Source organism: Hydractinia symbiolongicarpus, chromosome 12, assembly GCF_029227915.1.
Source record: "Hydractinia symbiolongicarpus strain clone_291-10 chromosome 12, HSymV2.1, whole genome shotgun sequence".
NCBI classification, from domain to species: Eukaryota; Metazoa; Cnidaria; class Hydrozoa; order Anthoathecata; family Hydractiniidae; genus Hydractinia; species Hydractinia symbiolongicarpus.
Genome location: NC_079886.1, coordinates 24,779,314 through 24,804,441, shown reverse-complemented (window position 1 = coordinate 24,804,441; position 25,128 = coordinate 24,779,314). Strand labels below are relative to the sequence as shown.

Sequence of the window (25,128 nt, the reverse complement as noted above, 5' to 3'; positions counted from 1 at the left end):
GACCTCCAAAAGGAAGTCGAGTATCGACAAGATATGAGTATCGAGTGCTTCCAGAAAACCGCCATTTTAGACCAAGCGCAGCATAGTTTGATGGATGAACAGGTACTGACCGATATGCATGGCGTAAATCAACCTTGGCCATAAAATATCCCTGTTTGATCATAGCACAGGCATCATCAATAGTTTGAAATTTTTGTTTTTCAATATCAATGTATGTATTGACACCCTTTCCAACTGGCATGGAACAGTCATGTATAATGCGTAACTCATCAGAGTCAGGTTTGGGGACAGCCCCAAGAGCACTGACAATGGTAGGTTTACATTGAGTAAGAACATAGTTACCAGTTTTAAGTTCATCCAGCAGAGTAGCTTCTACTTTCATATGAGCTGTAGGACTGGTAACAGAAAAGTAGTTATTCATTTCGGCAGGCAATAAATCAGAGTCCTTAGGAAGAAGCTGAAAACCACAGTGAATTCCATTAAGGAGGAAGTCACGATCTGGGTCTTCAGCCAGTTCATTGGTCCATAAGTCAACATTAAGAGGAGTGCGAAATTCTGAAGGTAGTCAATTGTCAGAATTGTGGTTTTGTCCAGAATGAGGTTTGCCACAAGCCTGATTACCAATTTTGCGGTTGCAGACGTGGGTGAATTTACATTCTGTTTTCTGGCAACCTTTTTGGCGGTTAAAATTACGACATATTTCCACACCGGAAGAAGTATGTGTAGGAAACCCTGAAGACGATCCTGAGGCAGGTGAACCTGAATTTCCCTTACTTAAGGTACTGGAAGGGTTACAGACAGGAGGGGAGGCCCAACGAGGTATAAGCATCACTTCATGCAAATGGCTATTGTCAAAGCTCCATGGATAGCCATATGTGTGCTGAAGAATTCGATATTCATCGTCATACTTTAGCACAGACTCCCAGGTGTACTTTCTAGCCAACTCTAAGATCTTAATGGAATAAGACAAATAGTCACGTAAATCGGACGAGGTTGGCAATCTGGCAGAAGACAATAATTCATAAAAAATTCTCAAATTAGCTATGTTATATTGTTCCATGGAAAGAGATTCCAGTCTTGGCTTCTTATTTCCAATGGCCAACATTAGCGTAGTTTGAGAACCAGGATCAGTAGAAATAACTTTCTCCTGCTCCACAGGACGAAGCCGAGACACAAAATCGACTATACGAAGTGGCTTACCATTTCCAGTGTTTGAAGAAAGTGCAGGGCGCAGAAACAATTCTGAACTACGGTCTTCTTGCTGGCGAAAAACATCCGATAGGGAGCGTGTTTGTTGTTGTGACAAGACAGTGCGATTGGTCAACAAATTGGCGGACTGTTGCGGAGCAAGCAAGGAAGCAAAACAAGATGGCGGTTGTACGTCAAGGGGTGAAGGGCGGAGATTGTCTTGGACACGATTGGTTGGATTTACAGTTTGATGCAACGGGGAAGTGCTTAAAATTTGTGCTGGGCAGTCATTTCTGGAAGAAGCTGAGCGAAGCCTAGCTAATTCTGATTGTCGAGCAGCAATCTGATTGAGAAGGTGTTGCTCTTCTGTTTGTAAACTTTCCCTTAGGGATAGCTCTTCCTGTTCTAAGACAGCCAGCTGATTTCGAAGAGCAGCTAGCTGAGACGGTGAAGAAGATTTGTTTGGGTTGTTTAGGTGAGACTGCAGAGGCGAAGATCTTTGGATTGAAGACATTGGGTTATTAGCGATAGTTGAGGAAAGTGCTGAAGCAGCTGATGTGACAGTGTTGGTAGCGCTAGAACGACGACCTGGACAGTGACGACTGGGAATACCAAAGTCGTGTAGAGCCAGAAGTGCCTTGCAGCCAGGACATTTTGGGATACGTTTCTTTTTGAGTGTGGACGATTCCTCAAGAGCGACAGACATTGCAGCAGATTGGAAGGTTTGAGAAGTTGAATCTTCATCTTCTGAGCCATCTGGCGTTTGAGTAGGTGAGATAAAATATAACAGCATCCATATAGGTGATAAATACATGTTTAATTAGCCAAAGATTGGTTTGATTGCAAATTGATTGATTAGATTTAAGTGGATTAATAAGCAGCAGACATAAGCATAAGAAAAACTGCTAGAACTGAAAAGGAAAACCATGAGGCAACTGCAGCTTAAATACTAGCAAGACTGCTGACCAAAAAATATGCTGCTGACCAGAAAAGGCACATAGGTAAATGGTGAACTAACTATGGGCAATACAAACCAGAGTACTGTAGGAAGAAGATCTATATATGTGTGCATTTAAACACTCATAAATATATATTTATGAGTCACAAAAGTTTGAAGAAAATGCTAATCAGAGCCTGCCTGGGCCAGCTATTATATCAGCATTCATAATCCAATCACCATCCACAGCATGGCAATGAGGGCAAAAAAAACATAATAGTGCCATGCGTACATAATCTGGCCGTCCTATTTATAAACAGGCTGTTTTGGCAATCTGAGCAGAACAAAAGTAAATCTGGTCCTGGAGGTAATTGTCTACTTTATTTCATGGGGATGAAGTAGAGTAAACACGATTAAGAAGACATCCAATATTGGAAGGTTCAAGGTTAGGGAATGTCCCGTGGTGCTAGCTTATTCGGCGATTCGGTTCAGCTTTGTTGCTGTAGCTTAATTGACAAAACACATTTGTGCTACATTCGCCATTTTTAAAATTTCGCAGGGTGAAAACAAACCTAGCTCGTAGGGGGAAGAATGCTAAAAAATGTGGAAATGGAAGAACAATTAGCTAACAAAAGGTAACCACAATAAAAATCTGTCTGGAAATGATGCTTAGCTATCTAGATTTTGCTTCAAAAAAATATCTTTGCTCAAACTTCCAAACGTTGTTCTTAAAACTCCACAATATTCAGGTCTCGTCAGGAAGAAAAATGCTGGCGTGCGAGCTTCGCACGTCATGGTACTTCTTAAAAATTTTGAGGCGTGCGTTGTTCGCACGGCATAAATTTCAATGGCGTGCGATGGCGTGTGCTCATTTTTGTTCCATTTTTTTTTTCGAATAATCATAGAAGTCGCATACAGCAACACTAATTTTGCCATGTTTTGAAAAGCAGGTAATTTGTTGCGACGAAACTAAAATGTGCGATGCGTTCATTATTCATTATTTTTGAAAAAAAAAGTATACGACGTAGCAACAGAACGAAGAAAAATTATAAAACATGCAAGTTACAGCCATAAAACTCTTTCAGTTAATAACTTTTTTGTAAATATTTTTTATTTTTATATTTTTCACAAAAAATATATCATTAAACATTAAACTGTTTTTTTACAAAAAAATCCCTCACGTTATTATTGTTGCTTCGATCTTAAAACATTCCCCTAAACAAAACAATAACAAGCTTTGTGACGTCCTGTTTCTATGGCGATGTTTTAAAACTATACAGATTGTTGTCTGAGTTGTAAAGCAACGTTTGTTGAAAAATATTCAGAAAGCAAAGTCTGCATGTGGCAATTGATCACCATAACTATAATTAGATATCATGCTGACTCTGTGCTTGCGAAAGAACATGCTGGAAGTGATTTCTGCGAAAGAACATGCCGGAAGCATTTAAAGAAGTAAAAGACGGCAAAGTTGAACTTTAAAATTTATTTATTAATTTCAAAAGAGCAACTAAATTAAAAAAAAATTAAATGGTGAATTAAAATTAATGTCTTTGTTTTTCTTTAATATAACTCGCGAGTAACATGATATTTAAAGATTTACTTGCGAGTAGTTTAATTATTGATTACTCTTCTTTAATTTACTCGCACTCGCATTGTACTCTCACTCTGAATTATTTTACTCACATTTATTTGTACTCGTACTCTCAAAGATGTGTAGCTTTACTCGCGATCGGCACTTTATATTGTTCCCGTAGACCTTCACCTAAAATACGGAAACTTTTCACCTCCAACAAAGTTGTTATGACGTCAAACCGAATCACCGAATACAGTCTGGGAAAACAGCAAATTAGGTTATGTAACCTAATAAAGCTATCATCTCCTAATTAAGCAATGCTGGTAGCCTAATTCGGATATGAAATCATATTTTTAGCTTTTGAAAAAAAATACGCACATTCGCGTCCGCATCACTTGCTGTTTTGATTCTTACCAATGCTGCGCCTAACTCATAAAAATTTCAACGAAAACTAAGGACGGGTCGATGAAATATTTAATTCCTACGAGAATGACCTAATTAGGATATCAAATAGCCTAATAAGGATGTCGAACGAAATGTGGTTTTCAAAATGGTGGTTGCGGAAAGACGATTTGTTTGGCCATAAAGAATCTCCTAGTTAGGCCATCATAAGCTAATTAGACTATGTGCAAAATATTTTAACGATTTTAATCAATTTCTTTTAGTTCCGTCGTACAAGTGCGCCGATTATTTCAAATATCAAAGTTTTGAAATTTGGCTGCACAAAGAGAGTGAAATAAAGATGTGGACTGGATAGCGCGTTAACAGTGATTTTTTTCTTTTAAAAATTTTCATAGGTTAGGAATTCCTCTCCTAATTTGGCGAAAAGTCTAGCTAATTAGTTGATGATATATCCTAATTTGATGTTTTCCCTGACTGTTATAAATATGTTGTTGCCAGATTTGTGTGACAAGAGAAATCAATAACTAGACTAAGAAATCCTAACTAAAGAACTGAAGGACCACAGTTGGAATGTCTGCTCTACATTATAGCAAGTAAAAAGTTAGGTTAAGCACAGTTATATCTGGAGATCACATGAAGAAGACCACCAGTCAGCCGCAAGCACGTCTTGTTATTGACTCGCCAATCAAGCTAGCTAGACTTAGTAATTTGTTAAAAGTGAAATTAATTTTGCAGCCCTGGGGTGGTGCGCGCCAATTGTGTTCTCCTCCCTTTCATATATTCGCATTAGTAGACAGAACCAGGTGAAAAAGTATCAATGATCGTATGAATGAATCAGAGTACAAATAAACAATGGAAAAATATCCTTTAATTTTGATCAACAGAAAAAGTTCCTTTGTACAAATAATATAATTTTGTAGAAAGAACTGCAAAAGTTTTTCCGCAAAAATTTCCACTTTTGTAGAACGTCGACCACGGCTGTTTCAGCGGGTAATATTTCGGAAACTCAAACTGCGCATGTCTAAACATTTTTTTGAATTAGGACTGGGGCGAAATCCGTTAAAATGTAAATATATTTAAGGCTAGCTAACCTTTTTTTGGATACAGCTTTATACCAATTAATGTGTGCAAAAACGATATGGAAAGTGTATCTACTTACTTATCGAAACTGTTTTTATTCTCGGTCGCCATTTTGCACCCGCAACGTGCTCAAGCAACCAGCGCATGCACAGTCTTGCCTTCCGCACTGAAACAGCCGTGCGACGTTTCTTCCACAAACACATTTAAAGTATTTCCCTTACATATTTTTTAAGTTATGCTTTACTTATGCCTAATTTTTTGGGACTTCTTAAGCTTAAGTATGCTTAAAGTTATGCTAATTTAGAAAAAAAAACACGTTTAGTTCAAGACTCAAAACTATTTCACACCGAATGTTATATTCCGAACTAAAATAGAAGAGTTTGTTTGGTTAGCACCTAGAATAATAACATCGAACGCTAAAGCGGCAGTCAATTGGTCCTAAGGAAAGACTCTACACTGCTGCAGCCTCGTTCCAGGGCTTTTGTCTCTGATTGGCGCTGGCGCTTTCACCATCTGATATGCAAAAAGAGACGAGAGGTCCTAGAATCGAGGTTGTGCACTACTGTTGTCACTGGTGAGCCACACAAAACTCTTGACGCTAGGTGACGCACACAGAATCATTGACACAAGGTGACGCACTAGCCCTACTAATATCAACTGCATATCGCGAGGTAACTTAGGTGAGTAAATGTTTTTTTACCCATTCTTGACCACGGAGCTATTTGAGATAAACTCGAGGTTTTAATCTCAAAGAGCTCTGGGGACGAGAATGCAATTTACCCTACTTGCCATTGTAGAAGCTGGGAGACAAATAAATAGTATCCTTGGTTACTCTGTTCCTAATGGCTTGTTTTAAATTCCTTGTTGTTAAAAGGTTTACAATATTGATATTCCACTATCTATTTGATCATCATTTGATATCTATTTAGTGATTCTGTGTATGAAAATTAGATATGCAAATACACCCCCTTTTTTCATTTTGCTGCATCGGAGGAGTACAATTTCAAAACCCTTGCGACTTTTTCGTGCAAAACCAGTAAAATCTGAATTGAAACTGGTTGTTCTTGTTTTTAGAGACTTGTTTAGCTGGATTTGTTCATATTTTGTTCTTGATAGTAGAACACAACATAAGAATTTTAGTATCACTTTCTTCTTATTAATAAAACTTTTAACGTGTTCAGATGAAAATTGTAGGTGAGAAAGTAAAAACAAATATCATTGAGAGAGAATGTCGGATTGTTCTTATTTTATGACAAAATTTAGATCTAGGTTGCCCTTGGCTGTAGCAACAATAAATTGAGCCTAGATGTTTTATTTTTATTTTGTAAAATCAAAATCGGTCGATAGCTGGTCGATGCAAGTATTATTAACAAGCTGTCTAAGTATATTCAAGTATAAAATGAACCCGTTCATCGCATGATAACCACACGTTAAAATTGTTCTTGCTTCTGGTAACACTCACTTTTCACCCTGAATACCAGCTGCAGATAAGACAAGAATACTAATAACATGCACAAGGAAAAATGAATCACAAAACATATGTATATGCATGGTTTAGCAAATCACACTAGCATCAACACAAGAAACCAGGGTCTACAATACATATTAACACCTAAAGATCAGGTTTGGTTCCATCAAGTATTACCAGAAATTAGATAAAAAAGTTGGTAATCACATATACTTTCAAATTCAAATTTATTTGAGCTACTATCTACTTTCCAAGTATATTTGAGTATGTAGAGGCTACTATCCAAGTATATTTTGGTATATAGAGGCTACTTGTCAAGTGTATTTAGGAATGTAGAAGTTACTATCCAAATATATTTGTGTCAACAAAAGTTATTAGGTATATTTTAGTATAAAGAGGGTACTATTGAAGTATTTTTTAGTATATAGAGGCTACTATCCAAGTGTATTTGAGTTAACAAAGGTTACTATCTAAGTATATTTAAGTGTATGAAGGCTACCATCCAAGTATATTTCAATCTCTTTAATAATAGCCGTATTTTGTCTGTGTCCGCAAAAGCCACGTACCGTAACGGAAACACGAAATTTTTAAAATGCGCACCAATACCAAATGCGTTATATTTTCGTCCACTTTGTTGCGACGGGTAAATTTAAAGGACGGGCGACCCCGTGGATTTTTCCACGGGCTAACGACTAGTCTATATTATAATACCCGTATACGTCTGTCCGTCCGTCTGTCAAGCAAAATGGTAGCTTAGCTGTGCAATAGCGAGAAGCACGCAATGGGCTAACGACTAGTTTCTGCAATTTTTTTAAATACATTTAAGTATTTTTTCTTAAATACCGAGTATTTCAGTAGTCAAGTATTTCAAGTATGTAGTGGTCACCCTGTTAAAGGACCGTAAATACAAAAGATTCGTCAAAAGGAGGCTTCGTGCGTTTGAGATTAACAATCGTAGAGAAAGTAACGGAAAATTTAAGTATACTTTTTGTTTCGAGTAATATCAAAATAATTTTAGGATTATATTTACATAGAAGTTCTACAAGTTTATGATAATCGTGAATATGGTGGAGCTACTCTACTACGGCGGGAAATATACCAGCCATAATTGAATGACAGTGTTTCCAAAGGTTTATGGGAATCTGCGCATTATTTTTACATGTGCGCACATTCTTATAGGTAAAAAAGAAGGACTGAATGAGGTGAGATGGTTGGTCACGCGAAAAGTGGTTATTAGGGGCCAGTGTGAAGGCGTATAAAACTAAGTGTACTTAAAATAAAAATGAAGAAAATAATAACTAAACAGAAAATTACCTTTAGTAAATATTTTAACCCGAATTGTAAGAGCAATTGTAGCAATTTCACCAAAAAATAAGAAACCCTTTTTATAAATATTTTATAGGCGTAAAATTTCAATAAAAAGAGCCAGCTTAACAAACACTGCTAAATTCCAGACCAACTAAATTTCAAGTTTTCGAATCTAAATGTTAGCATTGTTGTCAACAACCAATCAAAAACTTTCTTGTGATTACGTTCTTCGTCTGGTAAATACATCAGTGACAGAACATTACAGCGGTGTACGTTGGACTATAAAACTAATATTGATACGAAGAGTAAAGAATGTTTAATATACAAATATATATAAATACTACATTATCTAATTGGTTAATTATTTAGTGTCAGCATTGCATAGCCAATCAAAAGTTTCTCGTCTCTCTCAACCACTTCATCTTGAGTAGATTTCTACAAAGATTGATAAATGAATAAATTAGTGACTGAATGGATAAATGAATGAATGAATAAAACAGGCTGCATAAAAGGTTTCAAATATTCTTTATAAACAGACATAAACAAAAAGTCTTTCTTTTCATTAGTGAGAATCCACGGTTCCTTCTGTTGTCCTACCAGTGGTGACAAATTCAAATAGGATGCTTTGAAGTGGGAGTTGAGTTTTAATCACTACCATTTCACTTGGAAAACAGACGTGCGAAATTATAGCGAGTGTAAGATAACCTGCAGACCCGCGTACCAATTTCTGCACAGATTGAGGGGAACTTGAACCCACGACTCGCGACAGTTATAACAATCAAAAAGAAATATTTCACAACAGGAAAAGAAGAAGATGAAAAGTTACTCACGAGTTGGAATATTAACTGTTTGTGTTCACTTGGATTTGTTAGTATTTTGTTTAAGTTCGCACCAACTAAAAAATGTTAAGGATTCATAAAATATAAAACTTTCACTTTTTTAAATAACAAGAAAGTGTTAAATTTCAAATGGACAGGCAGTCGCGCGTTTTTCATTTTAATCTTAGTCAATAACTTTGGAACTCAATTAGAATCATGCGAACTATTTCAATAAAGAAAACTTCCCGAAATATTTAAAAATTTTGAAGTCAACCTTCGTTAAATTTTTGGAGAATTCCTTTTTGCGTTTATGACTTTATCCTTTCAGCGAAAGCTTTTAAGCAAGTCTTTACTAGGTGGCTAACAGTTGTACGTCACTAACGAATTACATTAAAGCAGGCATCAAACTCGTTTAGCAGTAAGTAATTTAAAGGGTACTCACAACCCAGGTCCGAAAAAACCTAATCACCCTTCTATTTTTTTAACTTTTAGCTACAAACGACTTTTAAAACACACCAACGACAATTGCTTTTATTCTTAATGTTCCCCACCCCCATGGTAACCAACGAAGGTAAAAAGCCCCACATATAACAAAACGCACTCATACCGAGTAGTAAATCTTTTCCGTCTATCAAACCAGCTGACATAAGTTCTTGCGATACTCCTTCTACAGTGTCTGAAAAATCAAAATTAAAATTGTAAGCTCGATGTCACCACAAACTAAGAAAAGAAAAAAATGCACATATTATTTATCTTAGTTAACATGAAAGATAAAAGAATCGCAGATGGAGAGCATGACAGTATATCAGACTATATTTCACACGCGCAGAGACTTGTAGGTAAAGGGGTGGACATTTAAAAGTATAGTTAAGGTTTTAAAAATGTCGAGTTGCATGGGCGATGCAAAACGTTTAAGCTTGGAGGAAAGAATACGGATATTCTTTCCTCCAAGGTTCAAGCTAAAAAATATCAAGTAAAAACAAAAATTGTTCCACCAACCATTTTTTCTGTTAAATTCAAACCGGATGTCATTTAGTTCTTTATTAGCATTTCTAAACAAAACATAATATGGATATCCACTAAGTAATTTCAACCAAACGCTGTCCAAACAAAATAGTTCTTCATAGTAAAACAACCACCTGATGAGGCGCCTTATTGTCTGTAGAGTTCTATACACATTTGTTTCTTTTAAACACAAAATTTTGGCGAGACTTAAATATCGCTCAATTTTCTCTCTTGGACAGGTAAAACTGCTGCTTATTTATTTATTGTTTGTTGGCTACCTTAAGTGAATAAATTTTGGCGAGGATTAAATTTAGCAAATCGGCGAAATTTGCCAAATTAAATACCCGCCCAAATTTTGATAACTGACTATTCGCCAAATTAAATACTCGCCAAATTTAACATATTTTACCGCTCGCCAAAATAAATCCCGGCCAAATTATAAAAAAATACGTTTTTTTTAATTAAAAAAAGAAAATTGTTTTTCCCCAAAAAACGAACTTTTTTTATATTTACAACAAGTTTTATAATACAAGTAAAAAGACGATTGTTACAGGTAAATATTGTGTTTATATATACGTTTATTCTTATTTTTTATAAAACATTTCAAAATATAAAAATTCTTTCCTTTGTGTCATTAGCCAAAATAAATCCTCGTCAAAATAAACATTGTTTTGTATTCGTCAAATTAAATCCTCGCCAAATTTTATAAAAATTGATCATTCGCCAAATTAAATCCCCGCCAAATATTCCATTTTGGTCATTCGCCAAATTAAATCCTCACCAAATTTTATAAAAAATGATCATTTGCCAAATTAAATCCTCACCAAATTTTATAAAAATTGATCATTCGCTAAATTAAATCCCCGCCAAATATTCCATTTTGGTCATTCGCCAAATTCAATACTAGCCAAAATTTATCCACTTAAGGTATCTACTTGAGAAAATTAAAAACACGTGTTTGCTTCGTTGTGTTTAGCGCTCCATTCGAGATGAAACTTAACTGTTTTTTTACTTCTTTCAGTTCTTGTAAATTTGCTGAGGATAGAAGCAACAAATTTTGATAGGTTGTATAACGGTGTTCCAGTGCAGGAGACTATTGGTCGAATTGGATTTCCCTGTTTATGAGTTTTTGGTAGTCCGTAAAATCGCGGTGGTGGTCCGTCACAAGGTTTCAGTCGGTAATACTGCTTATCGTCGATGTATTCCTTTCTCTTCAACTCCATTAAGATGTTCCTCGCTTCTCTTTTGATGACTTCTGTAGGATCTTTCTTGAGAAGTTTGTAAGGCCCGTTGTTGATGTGTTCGTTGCACTTGTCGATGTAGTCAGGTGTATTCATGATCACCGTTGTTCTCCCCTTGTCTGCCGGTAGGATTATGATATCTTTGTCTTTTTTTAGATTCTTCAATGACAGTCTTTCAGATTTTTGCAAATTGTCCTTTTGTGTTTTGCTTTTGTGTAGCGTGAGGCTCACTTTAGCTCTTACTGTGTCTGCCTGTGCTTTTGGTAGGAGTTGCCATCATTGCTTTTTTATAATCGCTCTTTTTGATGTCCTTTTCCCTATCAAGTTTTAGCCGACGAGTTTCCTTAGATTCGCTTTTAAGGAAACTTTGCAGCTAGCTTATACAATGTTGCTTATAAAAATAGTATATAGATAAAAGGCAGTCTTAGCGAAGCATTAAAATGCAATGGAATATCTACATGTAAGTGAGTATAAGTTTGTTTGAACTAACGAGTTAAGAAGGCTCCATACCTAAGTCGTAAAGTAAGATCAAATACTTTCGAAAGATCGTCTACTTCTGCAGCTGTCGTTGATGGGACTTGCGCAGCAGGTGTTTTTTCCGCTAAATATAAACACGCAAAATTATTAAATGGATTCATATTGATAAGTTAAGATGCAATTTATTAGTTTTGGCTGTAAATTTGCTAAGGACTGGTTTTTGTTAAGACATGCGACGCTTGTAGTCTCTCTTTATAACAAAGTGTATTTAATGAATTAAGCCTCGAGTGAACTAAATCTTTTAACAATTCACCTTAAATACATCGTGTTATTTAGTGTAAAAATACTTTGTCAATCATTTTGGTTAAATCGCACTACTTTTCTGGTGCGCCTAGACTTAATTGGAAGTCTATGATATTAGAAGTCTATGATATTAGAAGTCTATGAATAAAAATCCTCTGCCATGGAGATTTTAAAATTGACAAGGCAGTAACCTTTGTTGACAGTTTCTACTAGATCATATTAACAACACAGAGGGACACTTTGTTTTGAAACTCCTGGAGAATATAGATTATACTAAATTTGAAGTAAAATAATGAGATCAGCAATAAAGACTGGGTGAAAGAGACTAAATTTGTTACGAGAGACAGGAAGGGGTGGGTCAGTAACTCAGTTTTTTACAACGTGTTAAAATAAAGGTTTTTTTAATGAGATATTGACAGTATAAAAAAAATAAAAACCGGTAAGTGTTGACAGGACTAGTACTTAATAATGGTAGGAATAAAAATTCCAAGATGGTAGCGAGGACATGGCGATACAATACAATTAATTGGAACGTTTGCGGACGTGAAGGAACTGGTAGTAAAAACTAACAAAAAATTTTGAATAATGTTTAAACTTACAAGTGCATGTAGTATTGTTTTGTGGTGGTTGCTGCTGATCTGTGGTTTTACCAGCAGTATTGTCTTGTGCTTCTGTAGTGGGTACGTTTGGCTAAATTATCAAGTTTGAAGAAGTAAACAAATAGTTCCCTTTTTAAAACGAAGTGAAAGTCACATTTTATTTGCCGCCAGTAAATTTCATCACAACACATTTTGTTTTCTTGGACTGAATAAATGAGGCAATTTAAAGTGGGCTTACTGTTGTATCTTTCGTTTCGATTGGTTTCTCCACTTCTGTTTCGGTTTCGAATTCCCATTCGCCTTCAGCATTTTTGTTGGCAGTCCCAGACTGTGGCTTCCTCTTCACCTAGAAGAAGCCTTAGTTCTTTAATGTATTGTTATACGTTCTATATAAAAAGTTTTTGCTGTTTTGAAAATCTTTTGCAAATCGACTAATCTTAGAGCAACCATTAATTCTCTCGGAAATTCATTCATTTTGGCTAAATGAGCCACCTTCAACAAGCAATATTTTAGATAGAATTTTATTATTAAGAAAAAAAATTAGATATTAAAATGGAATGTAACATACATGTGAATAGTCCATAAAGCACAAATCAGTTTCGTTATTCTTTAAACTAATGTCAAAAAAGATTCTGCACACAAATACTCAGTTTTTGACAATTCTAAATTTTGTAATTCGAAGATAATTGTTTGGCTTCCCTTGATGGACTGTAAATATATGATTTAGCTGCTTCCTTTGAAATAACAGCAGGTTTAAATTGCTCAAGTATACACGTACTGTGTCGACTACTATGGGCGGTGCAAGAAAGAAAAAATTGAGAAAAATTTCAATCAGAAAAAATTATTTGTTTAATTTTTTTATTAATGTTTACCAGTGAAAAAAAACCCGGTAAAACCCGCTCACAAGACATACAGAAGATAAATACTTATAGGTTGAATATAAAATGACACACAGGTTGTACGTGATCAACACCAACTACAAGGAACACAGCGTACCTTTCTACCTCGCTCAGATAACTTTGGTGCAAGGTCAATTAAATTTGCAATAATGAACTCTTTATTCTGAAAAAAAAAAAACTCGATTTTAGCTGCTCGATCACATACTGTTTCCTCAATATTAACAGTAATGAATAAAAAAAACATTTCTTGATTATTACCATGTAAATTTACAAATGATACGTTAGACAATAATTTTTCTATACACAGTGTTTATTTACTGGATTGTCTACTTTCTTTTTTTCTGTCATCTTTTAATCAATCGACATTGTTGGACTTGTTGCATTGTTTACGGTTAAGGTGCAACGATTACTACAAGCTTCTTTAGGAAATGTCGTACGTCGAACCCGAATTTATTTTGAAACTAAAGAATTTTCTTGTATGTAGAAGAAAAAATGACAAAAAAGTATCTATTTTGTCTCAAAATATCTCAGCCAAAGTACTATGACATATGCCATTAATGATTTCATAAATATGTGTGCAACTCACTTTAGCCTTTTTGAAAAATGGATTCTTCAGTAATTCGGTTGCATCAGGCCTAAAACATATAACTAGACAATGCAAGACTAAACATAAAAAGGTTTTAATTTCCACATTTTTATGTTTTAAAGAAGAAATTTCTGAAAAAAAAAATCTAGTTACCTTTGCGAGGCTTCTTTATTTAAACATGAAGCAATCATTTTACGAAATTGTTTTGAATACTTTTTATATGCTTCTTTTTCACCTTTAGCACATGTTTCAAGTGTGGGTGGTTCACCTTCCAGTGTCAACATTAATACCTTATATAGCAAACACACATAACTATCATGGTACTAATACCTTAAATATCAAACACACATAACTAGCATAGTGTAAACCAGCGTTCTCAGTAGCCGTTAATGACTATTCCCAAATTTATTAGGCTTAAATCACTATATATGCAGTCTTGGTAACTCAATTTATTTCACGTCGACAAAAATTTGCAAATGTTTGCCTGTTTCATGTCAGCAAAGTTGTGCCTCACGTATAAAATTTTTATTTTGTTTTGCACGCGTGAATACACATAAAACAGTTAAATTAAGATAGATAGTAACTTTTGTAGGTCCAAGTAACGCTCATATTAACAAAAAAAAACATGTTTTTTAACACATTGGCTAGCGCCTTAGCAATTCCAAGTGTCAATGTGAGTCTATAAAAAAGGCTGAGATTACACATAAAGGATACACCCTGTAGTTCACCCTGTGAAAGATTTCTAATGAAATTCCCAATTTAGATGCAATAGCCACTTAAATTTCTGGATTGCACCAGTTACATAGTTGCAGTAAAGACTGCAAAAAATTGTAAAGGAGCATTTTATCTACAACAGAATCACAAAAATAGAGTACAAGTTTAGAGTTAGGTCAGACACAAACATTATGCCTTTAAATTTCCAGCTTTTACAACCATATCTCTCGTTTTAAAGGAACATCTCTGTATAAGAACAAACACTACAATAAATGTTTTTTATCCTCTATTAGAGAAAGAAATGCAATAATGTTTATAAATTATAAATTCATGGAAATTAGATTCATTATAAATTCATCACAAATTAGTCGTTAAATCAAATGTATTTCTTAATTACCTTCATTGCAGGAAATTGAGCATATGGTGCTGTACCAGTTGCCAGTTCAATTGCTGTTATGCCAAAACTCCAGATGTCAACTTTTGGACCATAGCCATTTGCCTGGGTAAACAATCAGAAGATTAAAAAACAATATGAAAACCATTTTATATTGCTTAAACAACATGAGATATTGATATTGAAATTATTTCTTATATAAAAAATTGTGATAACTAATACAATTACCTGCTCCATTACTTCTGGCGCCATCCAACATGGTGTACCAACAAAGGTATTGCGTAATTTTTGACCACGGTCAGTGTATTCCACCACAGTAGAACTCACGCCAAAATCTTAGGTGAAACAACATAACAAAACTAATAAAAATGTCTTTAAGAGGCAGTACAGTTATATAAAACACAAGTTCAGTGTTCAAATTAAATTCAGTTCAAATTTATCCTTTATGATTCAATAACCATTATAGAAATAGGTTATATGAACAATACAGGACTTGCAATTTTAGCATTTTCTTCGTAGAATAATTTGCAAAGACAACATTTTGATTCATATTTATGTTATAACATTTGTAGCAATAAACACTCAAAGTGGGTATATGATAACTATAGACTGATAGACTCCCCAATAATATGGGAACAAATATTTACAAGCCAATAACCTGAAAAAATTGATTAGGGACTGAAAAAAATAGAAAAATTTACTGCCACAGACCTGCTAGTTGTACACTTCCATCTCCACCAAGTAAAATATTTCCTGCCTTTACATCCCTTGAAAGAAACATCTTTATTTATTGCACATTATTCCTCTGCATCCATTGAGATCTTACAAGTCTTAATTTTTCCTTAATCTTCATGGTAAAGGATTATTCATTCCATACTTAAATTGGTGGAGGTAATTATCGAGGGACTTATTGTCCGGTAAATATTGTTTGTTTTTTAGATTGAAAGATATAGATATTGAAAGAGATAAATAAAACCCTATGTGAAGTGATTTTTATTCTTTAAGAAAGCATTTACCACTACGATTTGTAACTTACCTGTGAATTTGTCCATTCTTATGAAAATACTCTAAACCTTTCAACACCTCACGCAAAATTGTTGCTATAACAACTTCATCAAGAACACCTTGTAACGGGTCTACATTACCACTCTTCATCAAGTACTTAATTATATCTAACACAGATCCTACAAATAACAGACACAATTGTTTTATTATGGAAGTAATAAAAAGCACCAAAATACTCATGTAGACTACTTTTAGGAAAGTGTATTCTAGAGCGCGAGGGTGGAAGACACTGTTGGGAGCTATGTGAAAATCATTTGCAATATTATAAATCTCTGCTTGACCTTAATAGATATTAAACAAGCTTGAATATACTACCTCCATCTAACAGTTTCATTACTATCCATAACTCTTGTTTCACAATAAATGATGTGTAATAGTTCACAACGTTTTCATGGTTGCAACGACTCATGGTTTGAATTTCTTTCTAAAAGATTGTTCCAAAATGATTATAAAATAAAGTAAATAAAGTAAATCCATGAAAAAAATAAATAAATAAAACAAGTATTTACTCTCATTTCATCAATATCAGCTCCACATTTCTCTAAATCAATCCTTTTAATTGCAACTTCTTCCTTTTTTGGAAGGTAAACTGCTTTTTGAACGACAGCTGTTGCTCCATAACCTATAAATCAATGCTAATTTCTGTGAATAAAAAAAATTTGACTCCTATCCTTACACATTGTCTTGTGTGTAAGTAGACATGCTGATATAATTACAACCTACCTCGCCCTAAGACTGACAGACCCAGTACTTTTTATAATGACATTTGCAAATCAGAAAAAATAAGATAAATTTTATATATATATATATACATTTTTAAATTAATCAACTACGTCTGATCGATTGCTCTATTTTTGTATCACAAAATTGCAAATGTTATGTTTTTAGGGGTGTTTTCTTTTCATTTTAGACAAAAGTATGATGACCTTAAAACTTCAAAGGGACCATTCCTTGTCATTTTAGGACCTGCGCAGATATTTAAGCTTCAAAAGGATGTTTTAGGTTCTTCTAGGTTTATTTTCCCATTATTTTAAAGCAAACTACAGTGATTTTTAAGTTTCATGGGATAGTATTTATCCTAATTTTAGACCAAAATACAGCGATTATCACACATCTTTTTCCAAAAATAATAATAACAGAGTTCGTTTAGCTACAGTGCTGATCACAAGTAACTATACATCAGGGTGTTAGCTTGCGTAAATAGAGCCTGGTAAACGGTCTCTTCCCAATCAACAGTAGATTACTTTTTCCCAATAAAAGATTTTGAAAAAGTTACAATGTTCTTGGAGAGCAAGTATAGCAAGTATAACTTGATTATCCTAAACGTTTTAGCAATCCTTACCACTTTGCCGGTAACTGAAAAAGTTCCGCTAAGATTCACGCTATATAAAATCAACAAACTAGGCACATTTTTATTTACTTAATCTTTCGTTGTAATGTTAGATTAGCATTTCACATGAAGTTAAAAATGACAGCATGCAAGTATAAAATGCGAAGTCTTGATGTTTTAGAAGAAAATGCGGCGGGAAAGGTTGTTTCCAGGAATCTGAGAATATGGAATTTCAAAACTGTCTCTATGGACGCCACCATAGGGCATCCTACTAAAAATCCTCAGGAAATTCTCAATTGAGGACTAACGACCTCAAGTGAGAATTTCTAGCTAAAACACTGTACATGAGTGTTAAACTAAGAGTACGAGTAATTTCTTCCGTGGGTATTGCACAAGTTTGGATGAGTATACTGTGCGTACGAGTACACCGAAAATACTCACACATTTTTGCTACTGTTACTCACACAGTACCCGCTACTGGCACGAAAGGCAAACAGTATAATTAAACGAGTAACTTTCCGAATTTTGTTATGTGTTTTGGTGTTGATGCTATTCTTTAGGATTCATCTCCGGCGATTCTGGCGGAGTTTTCCACCAATTTATTCCTAATCAATGAAATGTTTCCTTTGCTTGATCACTGGTGTGTTTAGGATGGTTATCTTGCATTCAGTAATAAATGGTGCAAGTGTGTTTGGCAGAATCTCTTCGCAGTAAAATATTGAGTCCATAAATCCACTGAAAATAAGGATATCACATGCACCTTTTTATAAGATACAAGGTCAAACACCTTACACTTTTAACATCAACCAATGTACTATTTACACACTTTGAATACCGTAGATAACGCAGGTGGAGTTAGCCTAAGACGCAGATCTTTGATATATACACATTATTTTTTTAAAAAGAACCAGGTTTATATAAGAACATAAAGCTTCATAGAAACAAAATTTAGTGTTGAAATTTAGTGCTGAAATACTCCTTCAAAATTTCAAAATGGCAAAATGCTGATAGGTGAATTACATGACAACTCGTTTTGAAGTAATTAAGGCGTCCATGTCAGGCACGTTTTTACTTTGGTTACTTAGAAAACAATTAATTAAATGCAATTGACTTAATGTAGTCTCCAGATTTCATTTTTTACATTGTGCTTGAAAAGAAAAAAGAATAAAGTTTGAATGTACAGTACCGATCGCGAGTAACTATACACGAGTATACAAGTACGGGTACATTAAATGCCAAGTACAGTGCAAGACGAGTATGAGTAATCAACGAGTATACTACTCCATACCTTCGAGTATAGGCTCTTGCGGATGCGAGTACAATAAGTGAATGATTTGTGAGTACGTGTGCGAGTATAAGATAAAAAACGGGAATTCCTCGTAACATAATTTTTATCGATAGCTCACATTTGTCTGCTACCTTAGACATGGTGAAAACTTTTACTTCGTATTCGCGTCATAAGAAATAACATTTTATTTTACTTTAATTTTTTTTATGTTGCAACAAATTCTCTTTAGTTCACATAAGAATGTATACTTTTCTGTAATGGCTTTTTATAACTTTACATTCAATTTCTCACCGACGAGGAAACCCTTTGCTAATTAACTATATCTGCTATCTAAATGTTTTTTGCTTTATTCAAACTTCATGCTTTTTTTCTTCGCAAGCACGAATTAAACAATGAACCCGGGGCACTAAATTAAGCCAATCGCATTTAACTCTATTGTTTTCTAAGTAACCAAATGTAAAAACGTGCCTGAAAGGGAGTCTTAGATCCAGTGATAACGATGTGCACCTTTGAGTATCAGGCCCTCCTTATTATTTTAAAACGGGTTATCACTAATTCACCTATCAGCATTTTGCCATTTTAAAGTTTGAAGGAGCATTTCAGCACTAATTTTTTTCTATGGAACTTTATGTTCTTATGTAAACATTTTTTTTTTCAAAAATAATGTGTATCAAGGATCTGCGTCTTCACCTGTGTTATCTATTCAAAAGGTGTGAATAGCATATTGATGGATTTTAAAAGTGTAATGTTTCGGACGGTTGGCTTTCATAATTTTATTCAAAATGCAAAACATTTATATGTAACAAATATCTTAAGAATTGTATATTTGTTTTTCTAGGAGAAACTAATCAACAAAAAGGTACATTGTGTGTTTAGCTATTGATAATAAAAATATACAGAAAAACTATCAACTGTCTGCTTGTAGTACAGCATATGAATATCGTTTTTGTGTCCGTCGACCACGACGAAGAATTTCATCGATTGACACTTTGCATTGGCGCCAAGCTCCGAACTTCCCCATATCGGAAGGATAATATTTCCAACATAATGCACGGACAATATCTAACTTTGCTGAGCCCAACCCCCTATCACCTTTACCATTACATATTTTTCCAACCAGTTCTTGGTTGTCAAAATATGTAATGACAAAGAGTGCCGCAAAGTTCCAAAAGGAAACTGCCTGTTGTTGTACTTCTGTTGCTATTGTCCATGCATTTGTTGGAATTTCCAGGGTTGGGCAACTCTCCTCTTCCCTTTGTTTGGCTTTTTTGCTCAGCCCCAAGCGCTTCCTGACCACATTAAACGACTCTATGTTCATTGGAGCTCCACCAGGCAGCGATTGGGGTGAACCACCAGGCACCATTTGGGGTGAACCACCAGGCAATGATAGTTGATCATTAGATGCTGTAGCGGATTCCGTCAGTGATTGGCGAAACACGTGATGTAAGTCATTTCTGCTGTTAAAAAGAAATATTAAATAATTCCCCAGTATGGGTGTATTCCGTTATGCTATGCATATTAGCAATGAATGATGGTTCGCCGCTTGTCAGATCATTTTCGTCGCATGATTGTGCAATTACGGCCTAATCACAGGATAACAGAAATAGTTAAAATCCTAAAAAGAGAAGGTTGTGTTGTAACCAGGGCGTCTGTATACAATTTTCTTAAAAAATGGGATACTCATGGAACTATTGGAGATCTACCTTGGCCTGTACGCGATCAGGTTGACGTCAGTTTAGAAATTCTTGATTTTACTGACAACACAATGAAGAATAACGATGAAACTACTGCAAGGAGATTGGGTACAAAGTTGACAGAAAGATTTAATGTCCACTTTTCTTTATCAAAAATTAAGCGATTGAGAAGAGGTCCAGGGTGGTTAGCTACTGGTAGTAAGTATTGCCAGTTGGTTCGCGAGGCTAATCGAGTCAAGCGATTAAAGTTTGCGCAACTATGCTTAAGAAATCAGGAAAACTTTGAAGACGTGCTTTGGAGTGACAAGTCAGGCATACAACTAGATTGGAATGGGAAGTTATCGTTGAATCGTTGGTGGGAGCCTCCGAACCTAAAAGGCAAGCCCAAACATCCATTCAAATTCTGTGTTTGGGCTTGTATCTCAAAAAAAGGTGCATGCGATATCCTCATTTTCAGTGGAATTATGGACGCAATATTTTACTTCGAAGAGATTCTGCAAAACACACTTGCACCATTTATTACTAAAACATTTCCAGATGGGCACCGATTTCTGCAAGATAACGATCCTAAACACACAAGTAATCAAGCAAAGGAAACATTTCAACGATTAGGAATAAATTGGTGGAAAACTCAGCCAGAATCGCCGGATATGAATCCTTTTGAAAATTTGTGGCATGAATTAAAAGAAACATTAAGAAACAATGTTAAGCCTAGAACGAAAGATGAATTAGAGGCAGGAATAAAACAATTTTGGGCTGGCGTGACAGCAGAAAAATGTCAGCGTTATATCGGTCATTTAAAAAAAGTTGTATCCAGAGTTGTTGAACGGAACGGGAGAGCAACTGGATTTTAGGTTTCAATTGAATTTTGTATTTCTTAAAAATACTTTTTTACAAAAATGTTTAAAAATTTGCGTATTTAATTTTTTTTAAACCCCATGGTAATAAGGTAACTTACAAGTCTTTTAAAACACACAATCATGTCGGGAAATCGGAGTACTTAAGGTGGGAAAAATTACGCTGGGTCTCAAACGATTTTTCTGCGGCTAAAATCTGGTCGCGCTTTTTGATTGGCTAATTCTATTGTTCTTTTCCCACGTGGTCCATGTCGGGGAAAGCCCTTTTCATCCAAATATTCCAGCAACTGGTTTCACTCACCCTAACAAACATTAGTAAACTATAAAGTTTTTACCAGAGTAAGATGTGGTCAAGCTTGGTAAACAACTCACAGATAAACTAAAATGGCCTCCGAAGCGATTAGTCACATTGTCCAATTTAAACTTTAAAAATATAACAACAAGACATCGTCCAAATTCATTCTAAAAAATATTGAAACAAAGAATAACGTAAACGCCGAAAAACATTTTTAGAAAATATCGGAAAGTTTACTCGTACGCGCAGGATACTCGTCGCGTACTCGTGGAATACCCACAGAAGAAATTACTCGTACCCGTAGTTTAATACTCGTGTATAGTTACTCGCGATCGGGACTGTATAGCAAAAAAGCTAGGAGAAAAAGCATTTAGATAGCAGATGCAAATAATAATAATAATAATAATAATAATAATAATAATAATAATAATAATAATAATAATAATAATAATAATAATAATAATAATAATAATAATAATAATAATAATAATAATAATAATAGGTGAGAAATTGAGTAAATGTAAAGTACATTTTATATAATACAATACATTTTTATGTAAACTAATTTGTTGCAACATAAAAAAAAATAATACAAAATGTTCTTTCTTAAGACGCGAATATGAAATAAAAGTTTTCACAATGTCTGAGGTAGTAGACAAATGTGGGCTATCGATTATACTTGCACACATACTAACAAATCATTCACTTATTGTACTTGTATGCGCAAAAGACCATACTCGAGAGTAAAGAGTAGTATACTCGCTGATTACTCGTACTCATCTTGCCCTGTACTTGGCATTTAATGTACCCATACTTGTATACTCGTGTATAGTTACTCGCAATCAGCACTGCACATCAAAACGATTGTATTTTGCTGCATTTTGTTTTAAAACCATCAAAAAGCGATCGGAAAATGCTTAAACAACATCATATTTTGCTCTAAAACCCTTAAAAAGCAATCATAAGAAGGTTAAACAAAGTAGTTGTATTATGTTGTAAAATCATCAAAACTTGGAGCCTAAACAACACCATATTTGTTTTAAAATCATTAAAATGTGATTGTATAGAGCTTAAACAACACAGTAGTATTATGTTCTAAAAATTTTTATGTTCTAAACTTTGTCGGGAAAAAATTTTTTTCTAAGTCTTTGCTGATCACTTTTTAATTTTTCAGTTAGAAATAAAAAATTAACAATAAATATAAAATATATTATAATGTGCAATAAAATACACTGGAATGTATTATCATTTACCATATTAATTTAATAACAGAAAAAATGGCTTTCTAATTAAAGACATTGCAAATATTTAACACAAGTGATTTGAAATTATTTTAATGAGGAAGTTCAAATCCAAAATATTCATTGATTGTTCACTCAGACTTTTTTAATGATTATGCTTTGTTCATTGCAGGAGACAAGGAGCTTTACTTATACTTTTATATTTAGGATGTGTGCTGAGACGCACACCTGGGCAGCTTATTATGCATACAATCAAAAATCTCCCCTAGAATTCACTGATAATAACTAAAAACATTTATTCTGTGCTTGTCAGACATTCTAAAATTTGCTTATGTTTTCATTTTCTTCGGAAATCTCTTCAAAATTTTTAAATGGAATGCTGTAAACCATGGGTAGTCTGCAAATATAGCACTTGATTTTCAGTTTATCCTGAGCTCTGGTGACATTTTTAATGATATCATACATCACGTTGATAATAGTGAGTTTTCATATTACGTCGTGGTACATGGCAGAATAAAAATGAAAAAAAAGCGAAATTTAAATTTTAATGACGTCAGCCATCCATCCACGCTAAAGCGCTGATCAAAACAATGTATAGGATCATATTTCTTTGACGAACACCTCAGGAGATATAGCTAAGGGTTTAAAAAGTTTGTTGACGTCAGCAAAGACCCGTAAAAACACACATAAATTTTTTTAGGAACTTGTATACCTGTTGCTTTTAGCGTATAGATCTTGAAACGCTGATCAAAAAAATGATAGGATCATGTACTTTTGACAAAAGGTTGCAGAGATATTAGGGTTTGAAGTTGTTTTGATGCTGTCATCAACCTGTCAAATCAGGCATATACTTGATTCATAGAAGTAATTTATAGTTTTTATGGCATACAACGAATGCACACCAAAATTAATTATGGCGCGTATGGGGATAAGTGCATGTGATCACACGCCTTTATCTGGCGATGTTTTAAACAGCTACTAGCTCCATCTGAGACAAGTCGCCAAGTATTGCAACCATTTTAATCATAAAATGGACTTTAGAAATAATTTTAGTGGATCTTTGAAAAAACACATCACAGAATTAAGATGCAAATCACGGAAACAGGACGTTTTTGACAGTTTCTTTTTCGCTTGGTCCTGTGCAAACTCCCGCCTTCGCCAGCATTTTGGCAAAGCTGTTTTTAGGGATGTCTTATAGTCAAAACCATGAAGTTAAGTGGCGAGCGGAGTTGCCAGATTGTCGCTACAGCTGTTTGTTTAGATAATTAGGGCGGTATACGCTACCCATTTCTTATTATTTGTGTTGTTACTTGAGCTTGTAATTTACACATTGCACACGTAAGACACAACCCTTGTTACTGATGTGAAATAAATTTATCTAGAAAAGCCGAAAAGCAAGACCATTCAGCAGCTAATTGCAGTTTTTCTCTAAATAACAGCCATGTCGCTTTTAAAAAAGGTGTCCTGATTAAAAACACGTTGGCCTGCTGCCAACGATTCAAACAAGGCCATAATTCATAATGGATGCTAGCTAATATAATTATAATGGATGCCAGGTAATATAATTATAGACAGTCCAATATATTTACTGGGCAAATAATTTGAAGAGTTATAATCTCACAATCTCACAGTCTACACACCCCCTTCTGTCAACCCTTTGTGAGGTTAAATCATTTTGACTTTTCCGCTTAAATGTATGTAACTTTAGAAAAAAGAAAAAGAAGTTTCGTACCGATTGTTTCCTGCAGTTCATAGTCGTCATGATTGTTCGACCAAGTTGATCTGGTGGTGCTAGAAACTGTTCTTGGTTTCGAACCGACTGGCTCAAGCGCCGCCATTTTTACCTTAATCCCGAAGTAAACTGTCTCTGTTTATCAATCACAAAAACAATGCGATCGTTACCCTAATTCAGGATAGCTGAGAATAGCTGAGGTCCGGGGGGAGTTTCCAACACAGACGAATCTTCCGTTTGCTGGCACATCCTTTACCTATATATTGGTTTTCTAAGCAGTAACTTTTATGAAAACACTTTGAGTAATGTTTTATTGGTAATTTTATTAGTTTTAACCATATCTGGTCTGTAAAATACACACTTTTATCACGTGATGATCTTTCAGGAAAAATTTGGACACATCCTTTACCTATATATTGGTTTTCTGAGCAGTAACTTTTATGAAAACACTTCGAGTATTGTTTTATTGGTATTTTTATTAGTTTTAACCATATTTGGTCATTTCCATAATGGCAGAGTTGTGACGTCATATTTTGATTAATAAAAATGATGATAAAAAATATAAGTGTTTATTAATATCCTCTAAAAATTTAAAGTTATTCCTAATTCTAGAACGAAAGATATGAGAATTTCA

The 25,128-nt window shown here is 34.5% G+C and overlaps 2 protein-coding genes across 2 annotated transcripts in view; both read right to left on the bottom strand.

Moving 5' to 3' along the window:
* The window catches only part of LOC130621155 (phosphatidylcholine transfer protein-like), a 76,620-nt gene that overhangs the window by 10,768 nt on the left and 40,724 nt on the right, over window positions 1-25,128 (bottom strand). The window lies entirely within an intron of this gene.
* Window positions 7,623-24,662, bottom strand: LOC130621154 (serine/threonine-protein kinase OSR1-like). The gene is made up of 17 exons (XM_057436465.1): window positions 24,495-24,662; window positions 16,567-16,679; window positions 16,373-16,481; window positions 16,029-16,176; window positions 15,704-15,759; window positions 15,221-15,327; window positions 14,996-15,097; window positions 14,038-14,174; window positions 13,885-13,933; window positions 13,396-13,461; window positions 12,638-12,745; window positions 12,400-12,490; window positions 11,531-11,621; window positions 9,774-9,826; window positions 9,382-9,450; window positions 8,787-8,851; window positions 7,623-8,391 (listed from the first exon to the last, which is right to left on the bottom strand). The coding sequence occupies exons 1-17, from the start codon at window positions 24,598-24,600 to the stop codon at window positions 8,314-8,316; spliced, it is 1,548 nt and encodes a 515-aa protein (XP_057292448.1). The 5' UTR covers window positions 24,601-24,662; the 3' UTR covers window positions 7,623-8,313.